This window comes from Alligator mississippiensis, chromosome 1, assembly GCF_030867095.1.
Source record: "Alligator mississippiensis isolate rAllMis1 chromosome 1, rAllMis1, whole genome shotgun sequence".
In the NCBI taxonomy this organism is placed as follows: domain Eukaryota; kingdom Metazoa; phylum Chordata; order Crocodylia; family Alligatoridae; genus Alligator; species Alligator mississippiensis.
In genome coordinates this window covers 171,527,365-171,550,303 of record NC_081824.1, presented here as the reverse complement: position 1 = coordinate 171,550,303, position 22,939 = coordinate 171,527,365, and the positions used below count along the sequence as shown (strand labels likewise).

The window sequence follows — 22,939 nt, the reverse complement described above, 5'->3', positions numbered from 1 at the left end:
GGTCTTAATCCCTGGTGCATAGTTTTGATGCTCTTCTTACTCATCTACCACACCTTGATGAAAAAATAGATATAATGAAAAAGTGGACAGTTTAGCAGGTGTTTCTCCTTAAGATGCCTTATGACTGTAGTCTCTTCACAGGCCTCCTACCTCCCCTTCACCCTGTCCTGACAATACCTGTGCTGTCCTGGCCATTGGTGTCACTTTGGGTGCTTCATCCCTCTCTCTTCATCTGGTGGGATCTCAAGGTCACAAGAGTCCCCTTTTGTCCTGTTGCAACTATCCCTAGGGAGATGGCATTCTGCTGCCCTCCCTTGTATTAGGCACTTTGCTTCACAGCCCCAATGAGTATTAAACACAAGTCCTCCACTCATCCTTTTGTGTAAGCTGGCCCTTTAAATCCTCAGGATCACAGCCTCCGGGATTCCTTAGTAATTTAGGCAGCTGCCTATAGTTCTACTGTTGACTGCTGTCGCAGAGCACTTAGGTGCCCTGCTCCTTTTAAAGACGGGAAACTGGTAGGGAAAGAGCCCTAGCAGTGAGTGAGGAGCTCCAGCTGCTGGTTGCCAGGGCAACCAGAGCTAGCTAGTGACCCACACCTGTCAGCGGTCAGCTGACTGGAAGGGGCAGGGCCTGGCTCCCATTTAAACCCCACAGCTGAGGCCAGGCTGGCAGTTCCCTGCCAGCAGCCAAGGGGGAAGGAGCTCTCCCAGAGCAAGCAAAGGGGAGAGGCCTGACTGCAGGTACAGCCTCGGGTATTGGTGAGGGATGGAGCGCCCCTGGGGCGGCTTGAATGATATTCTAGCTGGGTGGCTTGAATTTATGTTATAGCACAGGGCTTGTTTTGTTTGCTGTTTAAGATGGGTGGCTTGGGTGAGCCTATTAGGGGATGGAGGAGGCCTCAGAGGGGACCCACGGCAGTGTAGGGACCCCGAGCACCAGAGAGGGTGCAGCATTTTGCGGGTGCACTGATCCCGAGCACCAGAGAGGGCGCAGCCTTTTGGGGGTGCACTGATCCCGAGCACCGGTGAGGGCACAGAGTGAGACAGGGCCGCGGAGGGCCCAGGGGAGGACAAGGGGGCTAAATTATAACAAGGCCCAAACCAACAATGTCAGTACCATCTGCGAGGCTTGGGGCATGGTAAAGGGGTGGTTAGTCACGCATAGCCCATAAGGCTAGGGTGCCCTGAAACACCCATTGCAGAATGGGACCCACAAGGGGTCCAGGAGCCCACGGGGTCAGAATACAGCAAAACTGTGTCCAAGATGTAAAGGCAGCCTCCCTAATATATATTTAACCGGAAAGATGTGGCGGGCAAGAATCGAGGGTGCCTTTTGGGCCAACTTGGCACAGTAAGGGGGCCTTGGGGAGATCACGGCCATCCTGCAGGACCCTGTGCCATGACAGCTGCCAATCCTCTTCCCTGAGTTCTCTCCCTAGATAAGGAGGGTTGAGGAGTTTGCCTGCCTCCCCGCAGCTCTTCACTCTGGCTCCTTTGGGCTCTTTGCCCACAGGCAGACCCTTCCCTGGCTCGGCACTCACCCAGACCACGCTCATCTACTCCTTCTGGATATCACTTCAGCTCCTGCAGCTTCAGTGAGTACCAGGCTCTGATGTTGCTTAGTTCATTGCTTCTGCTTCTCTCTTCATCACGGCACCATCTTCAGCTGGCCCCTGCCCTTAGGGGCAAACTGCCTCTTCCCCTGTCTGCCTTTTACCTCCTGGCTCCTCCTCCAGTAACCAATCTGCCTGATCCCTGCTTCTACGTGAGGTCCTGCTGGGATCTGGCCAGGGCTTCATTGGGAATACCTGGGCTCCCGGTGCCCAACATCATTCTGCTTTTCCCACTTTGGTCTGGCTGCAGGTAAGTTTTTTCTTCTTTGTTCTCAATGGCATATCCCCTTTTTTTCCCCCCTATAACAGATACTATATCTGATGCCCTGTTACAGTGTTAAACAAAGCTCATGGGAATTTTGAGTCTTAAAGACCAATTCTATCTCAAGTTATCCATGCATGAAATGGTATACATAAGTAAACAAATTAGTGTGTGTATACATAAACACCAATAAACATAAATGCAAATCTGCTATTAAATTATTGTTGATGTGGGCAGAAATCACCATATTTTTGTAGGAACTATCAAATATGCAGAAAGAGAGCTATTATTTTATGAAGTTAAAAAAAAAAATACAGTTCAGCACACACAAGCAGAAGTTCATTATGTGCTCATTTAACATATAGTTTTACATTTACAGTAATTCAGAGTATAGCTCTGTGAAGATCTCATTATAGAAAAGAAACATCCTGCACGTTATAGAAGAGGCATGTTTTTAAGAAATCCATTGTTTCTCACCTGTCAGTTAGAGGAGTTATAACCAGACGATCAGTGCATCCCAAAAATTCATTTTGGTAAACAAAATCAACATTTGTAATGGATACTAAAACTTGATCAAAATCTTCCTTAAAATAAAATCTACACTGCTTTAGCCATTCAAAATCACTTACTGACTTGATATGCATCTTTACCTTAAAAAGAAAAATAAAACATAAATTGAATGCCTACAGTATCTCATGACTGCATCTTTGACATTGCTTGTATAATGAGCATCTCTAGTAGAACAATAGAGAATAATATAATCTTAGGACTATATAATACATTTCATTATACCTGCAAAATGACCTGTTTCCTGTTTCAAATTTTAGCACTGAATAAAGAATGTTTTTTAAATTTACATTAATATTAAAAGAGTATTCTGAGTGTTAAAATTGATATTAAAAAACCTATCACTCACTTACATTATAGCTCAAATTACTTTAACAGGACAGACTGTAATAGCATGTATAATGCTACACCAAACAGGAAAGCTTTTAATGGGATGCAAAAGAGAATTCACAAAAATTGGATCTTAATTCTAGCCCTTAACCGTCTTTGGTTTCTATGCCTACCAGCAGTAGCAGGGATGTAGCTGGGTGCCTGGAGCACAAAAGCAGCAGTGATTTACGGTTGTCATGTGACTGCAATTGTCATCACACAGCTGCCATCAGTAGCCACTTTTTTTCACTCCCCTCCAAATGCCCAGGGCATTTGCCCTGTTAGTCCTGCCTTAGTTATGCCACTGCCTACTAGCTATCTGGTTCTTTGTACCACACCAGCTCTTGTGACCCCAGATTTTTATCCTTTGTTCACTGTATCTCAGCAATCCACTGTTGATTCCTTTCCAAGCTTCTCAAAGTTCCCTGTCAGTCTCTCCAAATGTATAGATCCTTTTGCTTTTTCAAATAAAGAGTGCCAGAGATCGAGGGAGCTGGTGAAGAGTTTGTTCCTTGTAACCCAGTCAATTTTTCTACCCAGCTCTACTTCTTTTTCTTCCTCCCTTTGCCACCATAATCCTGGCTTTTTCCCCATTGCCTCAAGAGTCTCACTAGCTTTATAAAGGCAACAAGTAGCAGTCACAGACTGATAAACTCACGGGATTCAAAGAAGAGCTCCTCTTCTGTAAAACTAAGGAAAATTGACATTCCCTTGTAATGTTAATGTGAGCCACCTGGGATTGAAGAGTAGCAGGGACTATGGTGGGGGGCAGAAATTAAATGGTACTAAACTGTTAGGTTGGGCAGTAAAAAGCCCTATCTCATCCTATCTTCACACCCCTGGCTCCTTCACATCTCAGTTTTCTGCTCCTTCTCTCAAGCCCTCTTGCTCTTGAGTGTACTTACTTCCCAGTATTGTCAGCTCCTCACACTCCTTCCAACTCAGCCTTTCCTCTTCCTCCCTTAAGTGTTTCCATGTCCACAGCCCCAAGAACCCTACAGTTTCATTATAAGGGGAATATGAGGAATACAGGAAGACTATAAGCACAGAAGTTATTAAACTGAGGGGTGGGCGTAGGAAACCCACTAGTTAGGGAGAGGAGCCTAAGGGTAAAGGAGTGGTGTGGAGTCATTGCACCTATAACCCAAATTATCAGTCTCTTAAATGGTTAAGATGGCATCCTGCTCTGATTAACAAATAAATAAAGGGAAACTGCTCAGAACCAGACTCTCAACCATTGCAAAGGCCTGCAATCCCACATCTGTCCCTCAGGTTCTCAGAACCTCATCTATTCTAATGCACACAAAAGCCTCCAAATGTCAGCCAATTTTTCTGTATGGTATTTTATCTTTTTCTACTACACTGCTTAGATTGTGACACCAATATAAAAAGGGGGACATTTTAAAAATGCCTCTGCCAACGTTTTGAGATCTTCTAAAATAGCAAACAATTCAAATAGATTAAGAAGAATATCTGTGAAAATTTGAAGACTAAATTCATTTATTATAGTCCGAAACATGGATTTTTAGTTTGGTTTAAGCAAAAATTAAATGCAATCTTAACTCGGGAGAGAGAAATGCAATTTCAATATTGCATGCAAATGCAGAGTCAGATCCTTGGAGTAAAAGCACTAAGCACAGGAAATACTATCATTATAACAGAAACATCATTTAACTTTCAGAAATTAAAATATGTACTTTACCAAGTCATCAAAAATATCTCGCTGATGCACATGAATAGTGACCAGAGTTTCATATTTCACTCTATCATATTTGGAAAGATCATGGGTTGTCTGACCGATAAGTGTATTCAGAATATCCAGAAATCTCTGGTTGGTTACTTGCATGATTTTCCTGTCATCTTTTGCACTGCGTAGGGCTTCTTCAGAATCATGAGTCCACATCATCTGAATTCCTAATAATCCTACCTATAAATTTAACAAGTAAATACATATGCAAATGAGGTTTTGCTGACCTCACAAATTCATAATAAATGGCTTGAGCATCCTAGTCTCTGATTATATGTTAGGGTGAATAATTGGAATGATTCAAAAATAGTTTCTCACTAACGATAAAGGATTTCTAGAGTACACATCTTTATCAGTTCATAGTTCACAAATATTCAACCCACCCCCGAAATAACATTATTTTTTTTAGCCATTATCTCAGTCATTCATTCTCAATATGTGTGTGGGCTTCACTGTCTCTCAGTTAAACTTAAGGTCCCTTTTAAGCTGCTCTGAAAGCATTAAATGGTCTTAAAGTATTTAGAAATGTTCCCCTGAGAGTATCACTTAGCGTAGAGATGGTGTAACGATTCTAAAGGACATCATGCAAGTCCCATTCCCAGCCCACAGAATGGTGAAAGGACTGGGAATATGTTGAGGGAATGGCTGAAATCTGTAGTACTACCGCTACTTTCTTCTCCACTGGAGGCCAAGGGAGCCAGAGTTTGTTACAGCTTCAGGGTTGCTCTAATTTAAAATAAAAGCCAAACAGGCACCTGCACAGCCCCAATATAAGAGAAATTCTGTGACTAAAAAAATAATCTTATTTTCCATCTGCTCACCAAGGACAAGAAAAGAGCAATTGAAAATCAAGCTCACTGGCTTTATGCTTTTCTTTTTACATGTATTCTTACTGAGGAGAGGGTTAGCCAAAGCTTTGTTCAAAGAAAAGAATCTCAGTGTTTTGGAATTATAAATCAGTCACTTGCTAACTGCGTATTCCTCTATTGACTATTTTTCTTCCTTCTTTTAGAAACACTTTTGGCCAAAGTGCATTTCTTTCTCCTTGTCTTTTCTCATAGTCTACTCATGTTTTGAATCTTGGATGTTGTCAGCAAAGAGAAAATAAGATGCAAGTGAAGGACAAAGGTTATCCTGGAAAATGTCCAGATATAGTTTCTAGTACAGACATACACGGGATATATAGAAGTCACTTTATTAAAGTCAACTTGCTGCATATGAAGACAGCAACCACTGAAGTGGCTGAAAAAGGCACCTGGTTACAATCAAGGACATGCTCCTGCTAGCAGGATCCAACAAAAATAATGTCATAAGAATCTGTCACAGTCTCACTCCTCTGAGTGCACCATGTTATTAAAATATTATGAAATTGTAATAATTTCTCTAAGACCACCTGATTTTGTTTTTTTTTTCCCCCTTCTCCTAACCTCCATGTCTCTTATTAAGTAGAAGCTCTTGAGAATAATAATTGTTTAACACTGTGAGTGAAGAATAGATAGATAGATATCAATATTATCTATCTATTATTGTCTATAAACACACATTTAGTTCTCACCTGTGCTGGGAAATGATTAAGGAAGTTCAGTAGCTGGTACCCTGAGTCACTAATTTGGTAATATGCTGCCCTAATTATACCATGTAATGAAGACTGTTGCACACGCAATAAATCTAGCAACCAAAGCTCTACAGGTCCTTTTGCATTCACTGGAGTATCCAGCTGAAAAATTAAATACACGTTAAGCATATTAAATTGTATGTAACTATGTGATATTTATTTCTATATAATATATTTTACATGCATTTTTAAACAATGATGGCTTTTACTTTTAAAAATCAATAATAAATATTTTTAAAATAACTAAAATATATTCTAAGTGTATTATTAATCATTTGGCACTTAATTCATATATTAAGAATAACTTATCCTCAGTACGTAATGTAATGGTTTCTTTATATAGCAAGACATTTAAAAGATTACAATAAGACAATTACAGGAATTTTTTCTCCTTCCCTTGATATGACTGCCAATATGCGATCATAATCCTTCACATGAAATTGAACTTCATTCACATTGTCAGATATAGAAGGCAGGTGTGGCTATAGGAAAATTCAGAAAGTAATTCAAAAGTATACAAGTAATAATTCAAATAATTACACACAATATTAGCACATATTAGAAAATTCACTCTTCATTTAATGTTGAAAATAGCATTTTACACGCCACAGAGCATACAGCAGTGCATTTATTTGTGTCCTAATTCAGTTAACTTTCTGGAATGTTTCAACTATATTTATTTAATACACTTGTACTGAATAAGGTTCTCAAGAATACTAAATGTATAAGGTGCTGCATCTATATTTAGTATTAAATTATTTTAATAAATTATAAAATACAATTATTTATAAAATTATTATAAATATTTATATTACATTTATTTTTTGCAGCTTTTAGGTTTTATTTATTAAAAAACTTCCTTCATGTCTCTCTTGGTTTGCTAAGCTAGAAAAATCAATCAAGATTTACCTGAATAGTGTGTGAATCACTTGCTTGTCCAAGAATTTCAAGAAGGGCAGGATCAGAGACAAAGAAGAATCTGGGAAACAGTAGCCTTTTCTTCTCTAAATACCTTAATTATTAAATAAGATTTTTATTTTTACAAAATGTTTCAGTTTCCCCTGAGGAAAAAACTGAAAAAGTGTAGAACATGCATTTAAAAAAATAACAAAAAAAACCCCCATGTGCCCTTAAACCTTTTACAGTTAAAAAACTCCAGCCACAATTCATAAAAAGAACGTGGGGACATGTTAGAATCAATCTCTTTCAGAATAGCAAGCCTGTACTTTTCAGGATATTAAGTGTTATCCTGAACGTGAAGCTTTCCTGAATCAGGGTCCAAAATATGAAAGGATATAGCTCACTGTCTGAATATGAGATATTAATACATATAAATAAGATGTTCTTGCTAGTAAATGTAATTCTTTGACAGGATATTTGAAATACAGGTTTTTACTTCAGGGCACAAATGTACTTTGAGTGTGGAATTAAAAAATGATGGGAAACTGATTTGTGGGATCAAGCACAAGACTTTCTAACAACAAAGACTATTCAGAATAGAATTACATAGGCTCTGATTTAAGCACAAGTTAACATTTATACATATGTTTAAATGTTTTGTTGAATCAAGGTCATAAAGAACTGATGCTGTTTTGTCTGCCTACCTTCCAATACATTAAAATCTATTTAAAATATTCCATTGAATGAGAAGAGGAGTATGGATGTCTAAATTTACTTGAAGACACACTTTCTCCTTCACATTTTATCAGTATCTTGGGATAATATCTAGCTGTATCAATCACATAAGGAGTTTTGAAGAGATCTAACAGAATAAAGATTACAGGACTGTTTTCCTAGTGAGACTATAGCATATGACTGCAGTATGTGAAAGCATATAACTTAGTAAAATAGTTTCTTAGTTACTAACATGCTATGAGAGCAACTTTTTTATGTTTGATTTGTAATTGAATAAAATTGTTACTCACTTTATGCAAACTATTTATAATGATGTTTTTAAGAAACTTTTCATACCCTGTAAGTGACTTCTGACACACTTCCAGCTGCTCATGTAAATGAGGTAGCAGTTGTCCCATTGTCTCATCTCCAACACAACAGTTAATGACGTTTGGGTTCTCATGAGCTCGCTGCATTATTTTTATCCATGATTTGTCAATGTTCTGAAAACGTTTTGCTTCCTAAATATGACAACTGAATTAATATTTTCACTCTACCCTCAACTGCAAATTACTGCTTAGCTTAAAAACACACAAACATAAAAATATTATAAATTTACCTGAGGTAACTGTTTTGCAATATCTCCACCTACAAAAACAGCTTCAAGATAAACCCAGAGGTTTTGCACAACCAGCCATTCTTCAATGATATCGCTGGAGGTGGTTAGTTTGTAAACCCAGTTCTGAATTTCCTTTTTAAATGGTGTATTGTATCTAAAACCATGAACAAGAAATGAGAAAAACTTTAAAGTAAATGGAAACTATTATAAAATATCATAAAGTAACAATGTAAAATATTTTCAGAAGGAAGGAAAAAATATGGAATAATTGGAGCGTAAAAATTATCTTAGATCTGTACACCAACTTGATTTCACTCAAATGTATCAACGCAGGAGACTTCCAATACTGTACAAAAATCTCCCTTGACAGCAGTTTTTGTCATCTGATGTAACTAACATTTAATGCTGAGTAAGTATGAATCTAAGGCTCCATCTACACAAGTATCTCACAATAAAAAGCTCTGGCCAGCTATCAAGTTAGGCCTCAAAAGTGTTTACTAACTTTATAGCTGGTTGCTATCAAGCTTCAATTTACACATGTAACTGGGTCTCCCCTGCAGCTGGAAGCCCCATCGCCTAACAGGGCTCCCAACCACAGGGCAGCCTCATGTCCAGTGTATAAACCCTAGGGATTGAGGCAACTGTGATCCCCAGGTCTTGGCAGAATGTGAAACCACCAGGCCCTGGGGACTGAGGCAGTCCCAGGGCTGCAGGGGCTTACTTCTGGCCAGTGCAGGGGGAGTCTGGGATTAGGCTCCCCCTGCACTGGCAATAAGGAGCAATGAGATCTAATGCACAATCCCACAATCAATTGTACCTCCTGCCATGCATATATGGCATAGCAGAGGAATGATTATGTGGATTGCATGTTAGATCCCATTACACCTTTACTTGCATTTGTAGAGGGGGTCTAGTGAAATAGTCGCTGACTTTAATTAAAGTTGTGCTTATTTATAAATGCTTCCAAACCTTAAAATACCACACAAAAAAACATTTAAAATTACCTGTTGCTGAGCAAAGAGCCCAGAATCATTAAACTATCTTCCATCATTGTAATAATCTCTGATGATTCAGTTCCTTTTAACAATAGTTCTCCTCTTCCTTTGAATGCTGAAAAACTCAGGCTCTGGCCTCCCCAGCTTTCAACTACCTGAGACAATTTGGCTTCAATATCTTTTTCCTTTATAGCAGATATGCAAATATCCTGAAACAAAAAGGGTTTTTTTTTTTATTTTTTAGATTCTTCACATGTAAATACAAACCAGATATGGAATTATGGCTGGAATACTCTTAACACATGAAGTATAGAGATGAGGAGGAACATTCTGCTATTTTAACTGAAAGTTCACAGAATTTAAATGTGTTTTTAAAATGTACAGGAAGCAAACCTGAAAATTGGGTCTGGAAAATGGGAAGCTATTAATCCAGTTCTGGAGTCCCTTTTTTGGTATTGAAAACACCAGGTAATTTCTATATTATAGTTTCTACATATTTGCCATATGGTAATATTCTAATATAATAAAAGTCTTTGTCTGTCTGTCTGTCTATCTGCCTGTAACACTTTTGCCCAATTGCGCATGCCCCAATTGGCTGTGCCGGCTGGGCAGCTGGGGGCAGGGCCAGCTGAGTTTAAATGGAAGCCTCCAGTGTAGTGGTTCCCTCCACCCCACCTCACACATGGCAAAAAAAAAAAAAAAAAATTGGCACAAGCACTTTACAAGCAGTGGGGCTAGCTGAGGAAAGGCAGGAGCCCTTCTATTGGTCTTGAGCCAGACCCGAAGGGTGGGGGGAGAAGGGGAGCAGGGTCAGACCTGAACCCGGGGGGGGTTGGACCAAAACCAGTGGGAGGGGGTGGAGCAGGGTTGAACCCGAACAGGGGAGGAGCAGAGTCAGATCCAAATGAAGGGGGTGGGGCAGGGTTGGACCTAAACCAGGGGGAGGAGGGTGGGGTGGGGTCAGACCTGAACCGGGGGAGGGAGGGGGGACAGAGGCAGGGTCAGATCCAAATGGGGGGGTCAGACCCATACTGGGAGGGAAGGGGTGGCAGGGTCAGACCCGAACCAGGGGGGATGGGGGTGAGGTGGGGTTGGACCCAAACCGGAAGGGTGGGAGGCAGTGGGGTAGGGGTGAAGTGGGTTCGGACTCAACTGGGGGGGCCAGGGTCGGACCTGAATGGGGGGGGAATAGAGTTGGACCTGAACCAGAGGGGAGAGGGAGGGGGCAGGGTCAGACCCAAAGGCGTGGGAGGGGATGCACAGGGCTCCATCCCCTCTTTCCCCATCATTCTTGATGGGCAATTTGCTAGTTATGTGATAATTTTTAAGTTATGCTCACTGAGGCCATGGACACCCATATTTTTAGTGAGAATTATGCTGCTCTAGCATTGCAAACTGTGACCATACACCTGTACATATATGATCCAGGTGGTCATGAAGTATCTCACACAGAAAATACAGCACGTTCATGAGAAAGTACTAGCTCTTCCTACAGAGTGGAAAATACAGGTTTATTGCAGCTACTTGAGTAGCTAGACCACCCAGAATCCTCTGGATGAGTCCCAGATTGGCTCAAATAGCTGGTTTTCAGTTTTGCACTTACATCTGAAGACTTAGCAAAACAAACAAACAGCAGATAGGGAAAAAGTCAGGTCAAGAAGTCCCAGTAGAAGGATAAAAACCAAAAACCAACCTTGGGAAATTAAGAACAGGTTTGTGGTATCTAAGCAGGAGAGTGTAATTGTAAATATTGCTGAGAAAGAGAGAACTGCTTAAAAAAAAATAGGGTAGCAACTGCCTAGCAATGATGATGTATGTCACAGCAAGTAATAAAAGAACCAGCAAAGGACAATGAAGTTGTCTCTCTGTTGGACTGCATCCCAAGAAACATTGGGTGATCAATGCAGACACAGGAACCTAGGAGCCTTATCTCAGTATGGCCAGCTGATTGAGACCGTTTATTAAACCCACCCAGGACTGATGCAGCGTGGTGAGATTCACTTTGCACTGCTGCTTAGTTCTGTGTGTGTGTGTGTGCATGTGCATGTGCATGCATGCATGCGTAGCCAATAAAGCTTTGCTTGATTTTTAATCAGACAGGTGTGCCATGGTACAATCTGTATAACCTACCTTCCTGGCCCGCTCCCACCTCTGAGGGGTAATAAATTCTACTTCAACACTTTCATGCAGCTACTTCTTGCCAACACCACCAGGAATGCTTGTGCAATTATATATGGTGAAAGAGGGCACTCCTTGGCTCTTTTGCATTCTATGGAGCTGTATTTCTTGTACTCCCCACACCTCCATGCATCTTGTTTGTAACTCATACTAAACTCAACTGCTCCAGTGACTGAGACAAGCTCACAGCCTGGCACACCCCCTTGCCTGACACAAAGGCATACATACCAAGCCCTCTCACTTGTCCTGTTGATGATAATAAATGAACGGAAAGCAATGTGTGTACTTACTTCAATATCTTCTTTATGTTTAAGAAGTGGTGCTTCCATGATATTTCGAAGAGAAAAAGAATCAGATTCTACATCAAAAGGATGTTCTGTTGTTTCAGCAATACGATTCCAGTGTCTCTGTTTCATTGCTTTGTTGGTCATCATTTCCAACAAAGGGCATGATTCACTAAAATTATCTATTCTTTTCTTGAGATCTAAGAATGCCTGCCAGTTTTTAAGCCCTTTGGGAAGTTTGCGGCACCTTTAATTGATTTAAAATAATGGATTTAGTAGTAGATTTCCCATATTTTTATTTAATTTTTTTTTTTTGAAAAATAGATATTGTTATACCAATTTCAAAACAAATTAGGATGCAAACAGAAAGAATTTCATTAAAAGTTAATTTTCTGCTCAGAAACATTTGTTAAAAAAAATTAACTTGCTGATTTTGTTACCAGTTTCATTTATAGGGCATAAAACTAATATGGTTATCTATCTTTTCTAAAAGGCAGTGCAAGTGTTCTCTAAAAGCATAATGACAAAGAATTATAAGACTTGTTTCAAAAAATAATTATTTTCTATTGGCAGTTTATCTCCTTATTCATTACTAATGGGTTAATGTCCTCCACTTCTGAAATTCAGACACGATCCAGTGGTCTTGAAGGAGACTCTAGGACTAAGCCCTGCCCGTTAGCCATTCTTAGGTGGAAAGGAGTCTAGGGAAGCTGGCTGTGCTTTAAAGAAAACTTAATGAGAGTGCAGGAACAAACTATCCCAATGTGCAGGAAGACTAGCAAGTATGGCAGAAGACTAGCCTGGCTTAGCAGAGAACTTCTCAGTAGTTAAATCACAAAAAGGAAGCTTATAAAAAGCGGAAACTTGGACAAACAACTAGGGAGGAGTATAAGAGCATTGCTCGGGCATGCAGGAATGAAGTCAGGAAGGCCAAAGTACAACTGGAGTTGCAACCAGCAAGGGATGTGAAGGGTAACAAGAGCTTCTACACATGTCAGAAACAAGAGGAAGGTTGGGTCAAGTGTGGGTCCTTTACTGAATGGGGGAGGCAACCTGGTGACAGAGGAGGCAAAAAAGGCTGAAGTACTCAGTGCCTTTTTTACCTCAGTCTTCACAGGCAAGATCAGCTCCCAGATTACTGCACTATGTAGCAGTTTGGAGAGAAGGCAAGCAGCCAGCTGTGGTGAAAGGACAGCTTAGGGACTATTTAGAAAAGCTGGACATATACAAGTCCATGGGGCCGGATACGATGCACACAAGGGTGCTGAGGGAGTTGGCTGATGAGATTGCGGACTCACTGGCCATCATCTTTGAAAACTCATGGCTATAAGGAGAGGTCCCGGATAATTGGAAAAAGGCAAATATACTGCCCATATTTAAGAAAGGGAAAAAGGGGGATCCAGGGAACTACAGACTGGTCATCCTCATCTCAGTAACTGGAAAAATCAGCAAGCAGATCCTCAAGGAATCCATTTCTAAACACATGGAGGAGAAGAAGATGATTAGGAACAGCAATGTCGTTAAAGTGGAATATGCCGGCAAATGTGCGGCAGGAGGGTAGTAAACCACTGGAGCAGGTCAGAACAGTCAGAAGCAGACTGACCAAGTTCGCTGATGACTCCAAACTTTGGGGTAAAGTGTACACACCCGAGGACAGGATGGTGATCCAGGCCAACCTTGACAGGCTCAGAAAATGGGCAGAAGAAAACCTGATGGTGTTCAACACTGAAAAATGGAAGGTACTTCACCTTGGGAAGAAAAACTCACAGCATGCTTACAGGCTCGGCAGTGCTAGCACCATGGCTGAAAGGGACTTGGGGGTCATTACTGACCACAAGATGAACATGAGCCACCAATGTAATGTTGCAGCTGGTAAAGCAAGCAAAACTCTGGCTTGCATCCATAGATGCTTCTCTAGCAAATCCCAAGATGTCATCCTCCCACTGTACTCGGCCTTGGTGAGGCTGCAGCTGAAGTACTGCATCCAATTCTGGGCTCCACAATTCAAAAAGGATGTGGAGAAATTTGAGAGAGTCCAGAGGAGAGCCACGCACATGATCAGAGGGCAGGGGAACAGGTCTTATGATGAGAGGGTGAGAGCCATGGGACTCTTCAGCCTGAAGAAGCACATGCTCAGGGGGGACCTGGTGGCTGCCTCTAAGTATATAAGGGATGTACATCAGGATCTGGGGGAATGCCTGTTCACCAGAGTGCCCCAAGGGATGACAAGATCAAACGGTCACAAACTCCTCCAAGACCATTTCAGGCTGGATGTGGCAAAGTGGATATCCCTGCTAGCCGCAGCTAGCCCCCCACCTGCCTCTGGGCATGCCGCCCGCCTGTCTCGCCTGCCACGCCTTGTTGGATTAATACTATGCTGTTAAATAAGGTGCAAGGCTGACCATTATTGCACCCCCATATTTGGGGGTGTCTGCAGCTCCGTACCTCCCCTACACTACAGCCGAAGCCTCACAGATGGCACCCAGATGTTACAGTGCCCCCAGCCCAAAGCCGGAACATGCTTAGGCCACACCGTCAGGCCTCGGTCACACACACAGTTGTACCGCCCACCTCTCACTCAGGCCTCACTCACTCCACCCTCTCTCACAGGGTCTCTTTCTCACGTCGACAACTTATGCTGCCTTGCTCCCTCTTGAAGTGGGCACCCTTTGGCCACAGGCTTAGCTAGTCCGTTCCCTGGGTGGCAGATGTACAGTCTGTTGGGCCTCTCCCACGACCCTCACCAGGGTAGTGGCCAGCCAATTACCCAACCGGGTCTAAGCACACTCAGGCCCCTTTCAGGGTAACACACAGTGTCTGTATGTGTACTGGGCCCTCAGCCCTCTGATTCTTCTCCCCCTTTACTCGGGGCCCCACGAAGCCCCCTCACTCAGGGTCTCGGGGCTTCCCTCCTTGGGTGGCCTCAGGTGGCTGTAGCTGTGCCTGGCCCCCTCTACCTCCATTGTCACCTGACGCACCCAAAGGTGGGAGCTGGAGTTAAGGCGCCCTAACCCACCTTTCACCGAGGTGGTAACTGGCCTCCCACGCCACTGGGGGCTCCCACGCCACTGACAGCCCCACCAGGCTACCCACTCCCGGCAGGGTGCAGTTTTAGGTCATGCCCAGGACCAGGAGCCTCCTAAACCATCCACTACAGCTCCTCCCTTACCTCCAGATGATATCAGCAGCCTTGCAGCCAGGTGATGTTGTTGCCTGGCCTTCCAGCAGCAAAATGCCCTGTTTATATGGGCAGCCCTGAATCCAAGACGGTTGCCCTAATCAGGCACCTGCTGGCTGCTGGCTTCAGGCCCTTAAATTGGCAGGCACAAAGAGTGCCCTGCCACACAGGACATAAGGAAGAACTTCTTTACAGTCCGAGCCCCCAGGGCCTGAAACAGACTGCCGGCAGAGGTGGTGCAAGCACCTACTCTGGACTTCTTTAAGAGACATTTGGACATTTATCTTGCTGGGATCCTTTGACCCCAGCTGACTTCCTGCCCCTGGGGTGGGGGGCTGGACTCAATGATCTTCCAAGGTCCCTTCCAGCCCTAATGTCTATGAAATCTATGAAAACCCAGAGAGGTGGTGGAATCTCCATCCTTGGAGGTTTTTAAGATCCAGCTTGACAAAGCCTTGGCTGGGATGATCTAGTTAGGGATGGTCCTGCTTTGAACAGAAGGTTGGACTAGATGACCTCCTGAAGTTCCTTCCAACCCTAATTTTCTATGATGCTATGATTCTAAGATATGGAACAGAATAATAGAAATTGAAGTGTCATCCCATACACCCTATATAACAGAGTTTTGTGATCTAAAGAATTATTTGGTACACAACTCATTTACACATTCCTACAAAAGAATACCACTGATCCTCTTCAGAGGAATGGAAATCTACTTTGTATGTCTTCCTCATACCTCTCCCTCTACCCCTAAACAACACTAGGGCTTTTAGATGGAGCCTTGTTTCTTTCTCTCATTCAAAATTTTAACATCTAGACTGTAGAAACATGGGGCTGTTCTTTCCTGGTGTTTGGGATGGAATAATATAAAGACTGAACAATTGAACTAGGGACTTACTCAACTCGCAATTTCACAGATTTTGTGAAATCCACAACTGTCCCTAAAATCAACTTAAAAAAAAAACACCTTAAAAAAAAAATTTGTGTTCCCCAGTAGAAACCAGCAGTCCTTGCTGCCCTGCAGTCCACCTGGGAGGGGAGCTTGCCAGCTGGTAAAGCAACACAAAGGGAACTGTCAGTCAAGATGGCAGCTGCTACCTCGTTCTTCCTCCCACCAATCAGGACCACTGGGAAATGCCTGCAAAACTGGCTCTCACTGGGAAATGCCTGCAAAACCAAGCTGCAAAAAATCTTTGTCTGGTTGTAAATTAAGTAGGACCCTATTGATAACTGTACTCCATATGCTTCATAATCCTTTAAAACTCTAGAAATGTGTGCTAAAAATTAAAACAACTGATGGGAGAACTATCTCCCAGAACTTATAGAAAAAAGAAGTCACATTGAAAATCAGTGCTTCTGAAGTTTTAAGAATAACCTTCAGCAAACAGTTTATGTCATTGTTTTATGACATAAAACATAACCTGTTTTTGGAGATGAATGACAACTATAAAGGTTAACAATAGGCTTCTCTCTCTAACCTGTTATTCTGATTAATATGGTCACCTAATGACAGAGATGTCAATGTGCCTCTATAAATAATACCACTAGAGCTGGTACCTCCATTTCTATATTAGCTGTAGAACTCCTATCAGCCAACACAGATAAACCCTAATCTACCAGAGATCACTAGAACTTTGTGATAATTATTTGTATCACAGCACTCCCATTGTGCTGGACACAGTTCAGACACACACCAGAACTTCCCCAGAGGATCCTTGTGTTCTGCTTCCACAAGAATGTGTCCTGATCCGTAACTTAAATGTCCTGTGTTCAGTTTTAATACCAAAATGTACAAGTAAATGTAATGGAAAATTCCATACTGAACTACTTTTTTTCTCTGATACCGGGCTGCTACCTATAGATGATTCATGTTTGAAAGAAGGAATCTCTGTTTCAAGAGGGATTTAAAGCCACTACAATGAAACTTTTCTGCCACTACAATGGGTGCTTAATGTCTAATCATCATTTCCAAGGAGTGAAATGACATATAACAGATTATGAAAGAAAGCAAGGCCCCCTCTATATGTGGAGGTAAAAGTGTGATGAGATCTGAGGCACAATCCACACAATTGTGCCTCCTGCCATGCCACACATGCATAACAGGAGGCTTAATTACGGGATTGTGCATCAGATCCCATCAGACCTTAATGCCAGTGAAGAAGGAGCCTGATCGTGGACTCCCACTACACCAGCAAGAAGAGCCTGGTTGGGAGCCTCCTCATTTGTGGGGCTCTCAGCTGCAGGGGTGCCCCATGCACCCCTGGGCCTGAGGGATCATGGTAGCTGCAACCCCCAGGGCTTGGGGGTTGTGAAATCTCTTGGCCCTGTTGATTATGGCAGCTATGATCCGCAGAATCTGGGGGTTTCACGCTGAGCATGGTGCACCCCTGTGGCTGGAAGCCCTGTCAGCTGACAAGCTCCCAGCTGCAGGAGAGACCCTGCTACACATGCAGATTAAAGCTCAATAGCAACCAGGTATAAAGTTAGTACATATATCTGAGGTCTAACTTTATAGCTGGTTGAAGCCTTTTATCGTGTGAAAAGTACTTTACACATGTAGTTGGTCTTAAGGTACCAGTGCAATTAACAGGTTCACTGTACCTGTTATGTGTACAGGGAGCCCAAGAGAGATAGTATGAAAGACAAAAAAGAAAGAACTGGTATGAATCCAAAGTTTTCTTCCATCACTAGAAACACGTCTACGTAAACAAGAATGTGAGTAGCAAATGCATCCACAGAGTAGATCCAAAGAAAAAAGGGCATGCTCTCTCCTAGAAGCATACAAGATATGGACCTGAGACTAAAAAAGATCATGACAGGAGCAAAGAAAAAGAAAAATCCACTGATCATCCTTCATTTTTGGAGTTCATGGCACTGCCTGAAGGCATCTCTGAACATCTTAAGACCTCCACACCTCACAGTAGGACAAAAGAGAGCTGTATATTAACTCTGTTCCTTCCCTCAGAAAACTGGAGACCTCTTGCAGTTTCTGAGGATTTTTTTCCCCTTTCAGGTGGATAACCCCTCCAATCCAGTTCCACAGCTGGACTTAGTCCTGGCACTGGGTGATTTTTGCCCTTGGCCTTAGTCAACTTCCCCAGAACTGCTTATAAGCTTCTTTTCGGGTTTTTCTGTACTGGAGCCACAGTTCCTGGGAGAACAGGTATCCTGACATATCTGAGTCCTGTGTCCTGAAAGTACTGAGGAGAGCTAGCTATGAAGAGGCATGACACGATTTATCTTAGAAGCTGCCTCTTATGGAGACAAGGTTTAGATTTAGTCTGGTGTTTGCAGAACTGTTTTGCCATTTTCTCAGATGTAGACTAGGGGAAAGGAATCTCAGAAGGAAGTGACTGAAACAGCTCATCTGAGAAAAAAAAATACCAAGGAACCCATTTGAAAAATAAAATAAAGTTATAAAATACAATCATCAGAACAAACTAACTACAAACATGATCAACAACCAGGGAAGTATATGGAACTGAAGGATGAGGCTTAGTTCAAATTCCACAGGTAGAAGACATTAACCCAGAACTGTTGGATAAGGAAAGTAGTTGTGCAGCAGAAAAAAACTACCCTATCCTACAAAACACTTTGGTTTTATCCTCCAAACTATATTTTCTGTCCTAATACTAATTACTAAAACACTCAAAGTAAAGTTTAACTAAAAAGATTAAAAGGTTCTCTTGTGACCAAATTATAACTTAAGAAGTGTCAGAAACATATTTTAATCTTTCCACTTTATAATGGAACCAAATAATTCTTTACCAGGATCACATGCTGTAAAAGATGTCCAGTGTTTATTTATTTGTTTTAGATGACCTATAAATTTTAAGAATAGTGTATAAAAATTTTAAGAGATTCAGAGATCTTTTATATACAACATTGTTAAACCAATGTGCAGGTTCCCTTACTACAGATATCAGTCTGCTGTAGACCTTTAGCTGAACTTGTATCATGAGCTGCATTAACCCTGGAATTTGAAACAACATACCTAAATTATTATTATTTGGGAAGTGGCATACTAATGTGGCCAAAACTGCTTTCTGTGCCAAAGGCACTGAATACACATGTAATTTGGAGTGCCTTGCACAACACTTGTAACATGTAGTCTATATAAGGATCAGATACTCTTCAGCAGATACATCTAAACTAATAACACACTACTAAGAGTAGACTATTGGTTTAGTATTAAGTTAATTTAATCAGCAGCAAAGTGTCACCATCTACATGTGTGCTGCAATTAGTGCACAGTAGATTAATTTACTTGAGAGTAGGATAGTCCCGTCAGACACAGGTACTATCCTACACTGCAGTAAATTATTGTGCTTAAACACATGTGTAGATGGTGACATCTCAGGATTAGTTTATTCCAGCTCAAATTGAGCTGCAAAATATTCAGTTGCATTAATTGCACATGTAGTCGTGCCTAGTCTTTCAGTAGATCCCTACCTACACAGCCTCAGCTGGAAGCAGCTGATTACCACAGATGGAGATAGACTCCATCTCTCCTTAAAGAGGCCAATTATCTTATTTTAATAAATTAAACACTACTATTAACAAAATTTACTTATTCCAATATATTAAGTTGTTTTGTAATTAATTATTCTTAATAAAATCAACATTAGTTATACTTAATTATATCTTGCTAAAAGGTCCACATTACAAAGCACCTGTTTTGAAAATCCAGAAGTTCAGCATTAATTTTTTCAATGTCTACATCTGTCCAAAGTATCTCATAATATCCACTAATATTGTTCATTACAGTATCATATAAGCCATAAAGCTTCTGAAGCAATCCTAGCTCCTTCCTGAAAGATAACAATGATATCAATCATTACAACTAGCTATTAAAATAGTGTTACAATTTCTGTTCATAATTATAAGATGATTATTAAAATTAACATTTAGAATGAAACCCTAAGGGTAAAAAAATTTACTTTAATAGGATCTGTACTGCCCATATTTTAGGGAGGGGGCTATGTATGTGTCAATGCCCCCTTCCTGCAATAGTTTAGGAAGTAGGAAGAATGTTTCATTGATTTGTTCAGAAAGGCAAACTTCAATAAACTTTAATCAAATAACTTAGAATTGGGGAGAACTGGAAGATGACCAGAACTATCAAATACATTACCTGACAGCAAATATATCTTATAGAATACTTTAAGAACAGAATGCTTAGCAAGTTATAACAGACACAATTACCAGGACAGTAAATTTGACATATCATTTCAGGATTATAAAAGTAAATTTCTAATTAATTTTGGGCTGCCTTTCTCAAAACATGACATGGACCAGCAAACTAATTGTTTTCTCAATATAGCTGGGTCTGCACTATTCTTAGAACACTGTCTGGATGTCTCAATGCCAAAGGAATTTCTATAAATTAGATGAAACTCAGACAACAGTAACCAAAATTATTAAAAATCTAGAGGAATTATTCAAAAAATGTTGGTAGCTATTTAATATTTATTGGCATCACACCAAAATATTTTATAGTAGATAGAATCCTAAATAAAAACAAAAGACCTTGCCTTAAATCATTTAAATATAAAGGCATGTGTAAATGCAAGACAATACAATACTGTACAAATGTCAAAAAGGAAATAGAGGGTACATTCAAGCATTCAAATTAACCAGTGGGAACAACATTTTTGTTTCCATGGTTGGAACCCTACTAGTTGGAACCCTACTAGTAGAGCACTATACAAACATTCAACATTTGGGGCAGGAGCTGTGCAGACAGTCTTCTCTGGTGATGGCCCACAGTCCCGGACTACATGTGCACACATCCTAGGATGCTCTTCACAGGGTCATCATGAAAAAGCCAAGTCTAAGCCAGGGTCTAGATCATGGTCTAGGGGCTAGGGACAGACATTCAAAAAGCCTGAGCCTGAATTGATTCAATATTTGCAGGTTAGTCTAACCTGAAAAGCTTGAACCGATTTGGAGGTGGATAGATATTCCCTTTTCATTCCAGAAATGCAGGCACATGCCTGCTGTGGCTCAGGCTAGAAGCTCGGGGGGGGAGACAGTCCTCACTTCCATTCCATAGTGCTGAGCTGAGCAGGGGTGTGGCCAGGCCCCAGCAGGGTGCTCTGATTAAGGAGGGGTGTAAACCTCCACCCTGACTGCACCATCTCAGGCTTTTCCCCCACTCGCTGCTCAAGGGGCAGGAGTGTTGCCAGACCTCAACCCCAGGCTAGCACTGTGAAGCAATGGGGTGGGGTGTGCAGTGCATGCATTTGTTGATGATACTGAGCTTTTCAATCTCCCTCTCCCTGTCTGCAAACCAATCGGGGGGCTGATAAAACCACAGTGTTGATCAGCCCACCAGCAAAACAAAAGCCTCTCTCATTAGTTGAAGCTCTTCTTAAACAGCTTTTTCCACAGACAGACATTACCAGCTGACCTGCTGATTAGCTCCAAAAAGCCCTAAGTGGACAGTGTTCCATCTGCCTTTGTCCTGTCCCAGTGAAATTGGAGACACACACAGAGACACCTCTCAGCATTAGCAGGCAAATCACCTGCCTAGGGTCTGTGGGGTTGGGGTTTATGTTGTGGGAGATGGGAAGGAGGGGGAAATCCCTGCTTGAGCAGCAAACAGTGAGGGAAGCCAGGCAGATCCTGCTGTGCCTGCAGTCTCCCCCAGAGCTCTGACTAGGGAGGACAAGGGTAGGGCCAGCCTGTTCTTTGGAGCAGAGAGCACAACCTGGCCTAGCCCAGCCCAGCCCAGGGTTACAAAGCATCTTGGATGCTGGGGGGCTCTGGTTTAACTTAAACCAGGAAGGGGTCTGGGACAGACACTGCATAAACCAGTTTGAACCAGATCAGTTAAGCCTGATACTACACTCAACCAGGTTTATCTTAAACCAGTTTCAGCCATTTTGAAACTGGTGTATGTGCACTGAACTTATGTTCTGTTACAGGTTTAAACCAATTTTTGATCACTTAAATGGGTTTATGTGTAAAGTCTGTCCCTAGCCTGAAAAAATAGTTTTTTTTCTAATGATGCCTTCCCAAAACAAGGTGTGTATTTGCAGGTTCCCTAGGCTGCCAGAGATTGCCAAAAGCAACCAAGTGCACAGAGCAGCCCTGCCTCTCACACGGGACCATGCCCCACCCCTCCAGGAACTCCTGCTCACAGCAACACCTCCCTCCCTGCCTGCTCAGAGGCTTCTAGAGAACAGACCTCCAGTGTCCCCTCTCTTGTCAGTTGCAAGTATGTCAGTTTCTGTTCCTGCACCCTGCAATATATCCCTAGCTCTCTCACAAAAGCCAACAGACCCAGGAGTTGTGTCATGTCCTCATTGTTGACCTGCACAAGTCTCGCTGAAGACTTAAGGACATTTAACATGTGTGTCTGCAGCTGACCTGATAGATGCTCATGCTGGAGTGTGTCCTCCTTATATCTCCCATGCAGAGCCACTTAGCAGAGCCAACAGCCACCAAGCCTCCTGGATACAGCCAACATCTTCTGCTTGGTTGATGACATGGCATCCAGGGGGAAACCTCATCTTATTGAATAAATTCAGTAACTACATGAATACTTATGTGAACTAGCCAGGCAGAGAGATCTTGAATACTGATCAATGAATACAGGAATACAAATAATTTTTGGAGTACTAGTGGTGGTTTACCCATCTTTGCAGCTATATCAATTTTCCAGATCCTTAAAATGCTTTTGTCTTTACATCCCTTACAAGTCCCTAGTCATTCTTCTCCCAGCTGAAACAGAATTTCCTGACTCTAGTTCATGCCATTCATTCTACAATCTAATTCTTTCACAAAGTCTGGTGATCAATAGAATCTAATCAATCTTGATGCTGCAGATCCAATTCTATCTTGGTTCAAGCCCATAACTATTCTTTGTTCATCTCTCCCAGTCCATTCTCT

General features: G+C 41.8%; 1 protein-coding gene and 1 long non-coding RNA gene across 2 annotated transcripts in view; one reads left to right on the top strand and one right to left on the bottom strand.

Annotated features, from left to right (window-relative positions):
• DNAH8 (dynein axonemal heavy chain 8) overlaps window positions 1-22,939 on the bottom strand; it is a 343,175-nt gene that overhangs the window by 181,260 nt on the left and 138,976 nt on the right. Inside the window, 10 exon segments of the mRNA XM_059716994.1 lie at window positions 2,355-2,527; window positions 4,516-4,740; window positions 6,116-6,277; window positions 6,553-6,657; window positions 7,085-7,187; window positions 8,147-8,310; window positions 8,409-8,562; window positions 9,413-9,612; window positions 11,872-12,112; window positions 19,717-19,854. Coding sequence (XP_059572977.1) covers window positions 2,355-2,527; window positions 4,516-4,740; window positions 6,116-6,277; window positions 6,553-6,657; window positions 7,085-7,187; window positions 8,147-8,310; window positions 8,409-8,562; window positions 9,413-9,612; window positions 11,872-12,112; window positions 19,717-19,854 — 1,665 coding nt within the window.
• Window positions 682-6,306, top strand: LOC132244711 (uncharacterized). The gene is made up of 3 exons (XR_009456450.1): window positions 682-743; window positions 1,516-1,865; window positions 5,622-6,306. It is a non-coding gene; the product is annotated as an uncharacterized LOC132244711 (long non-coding RNA).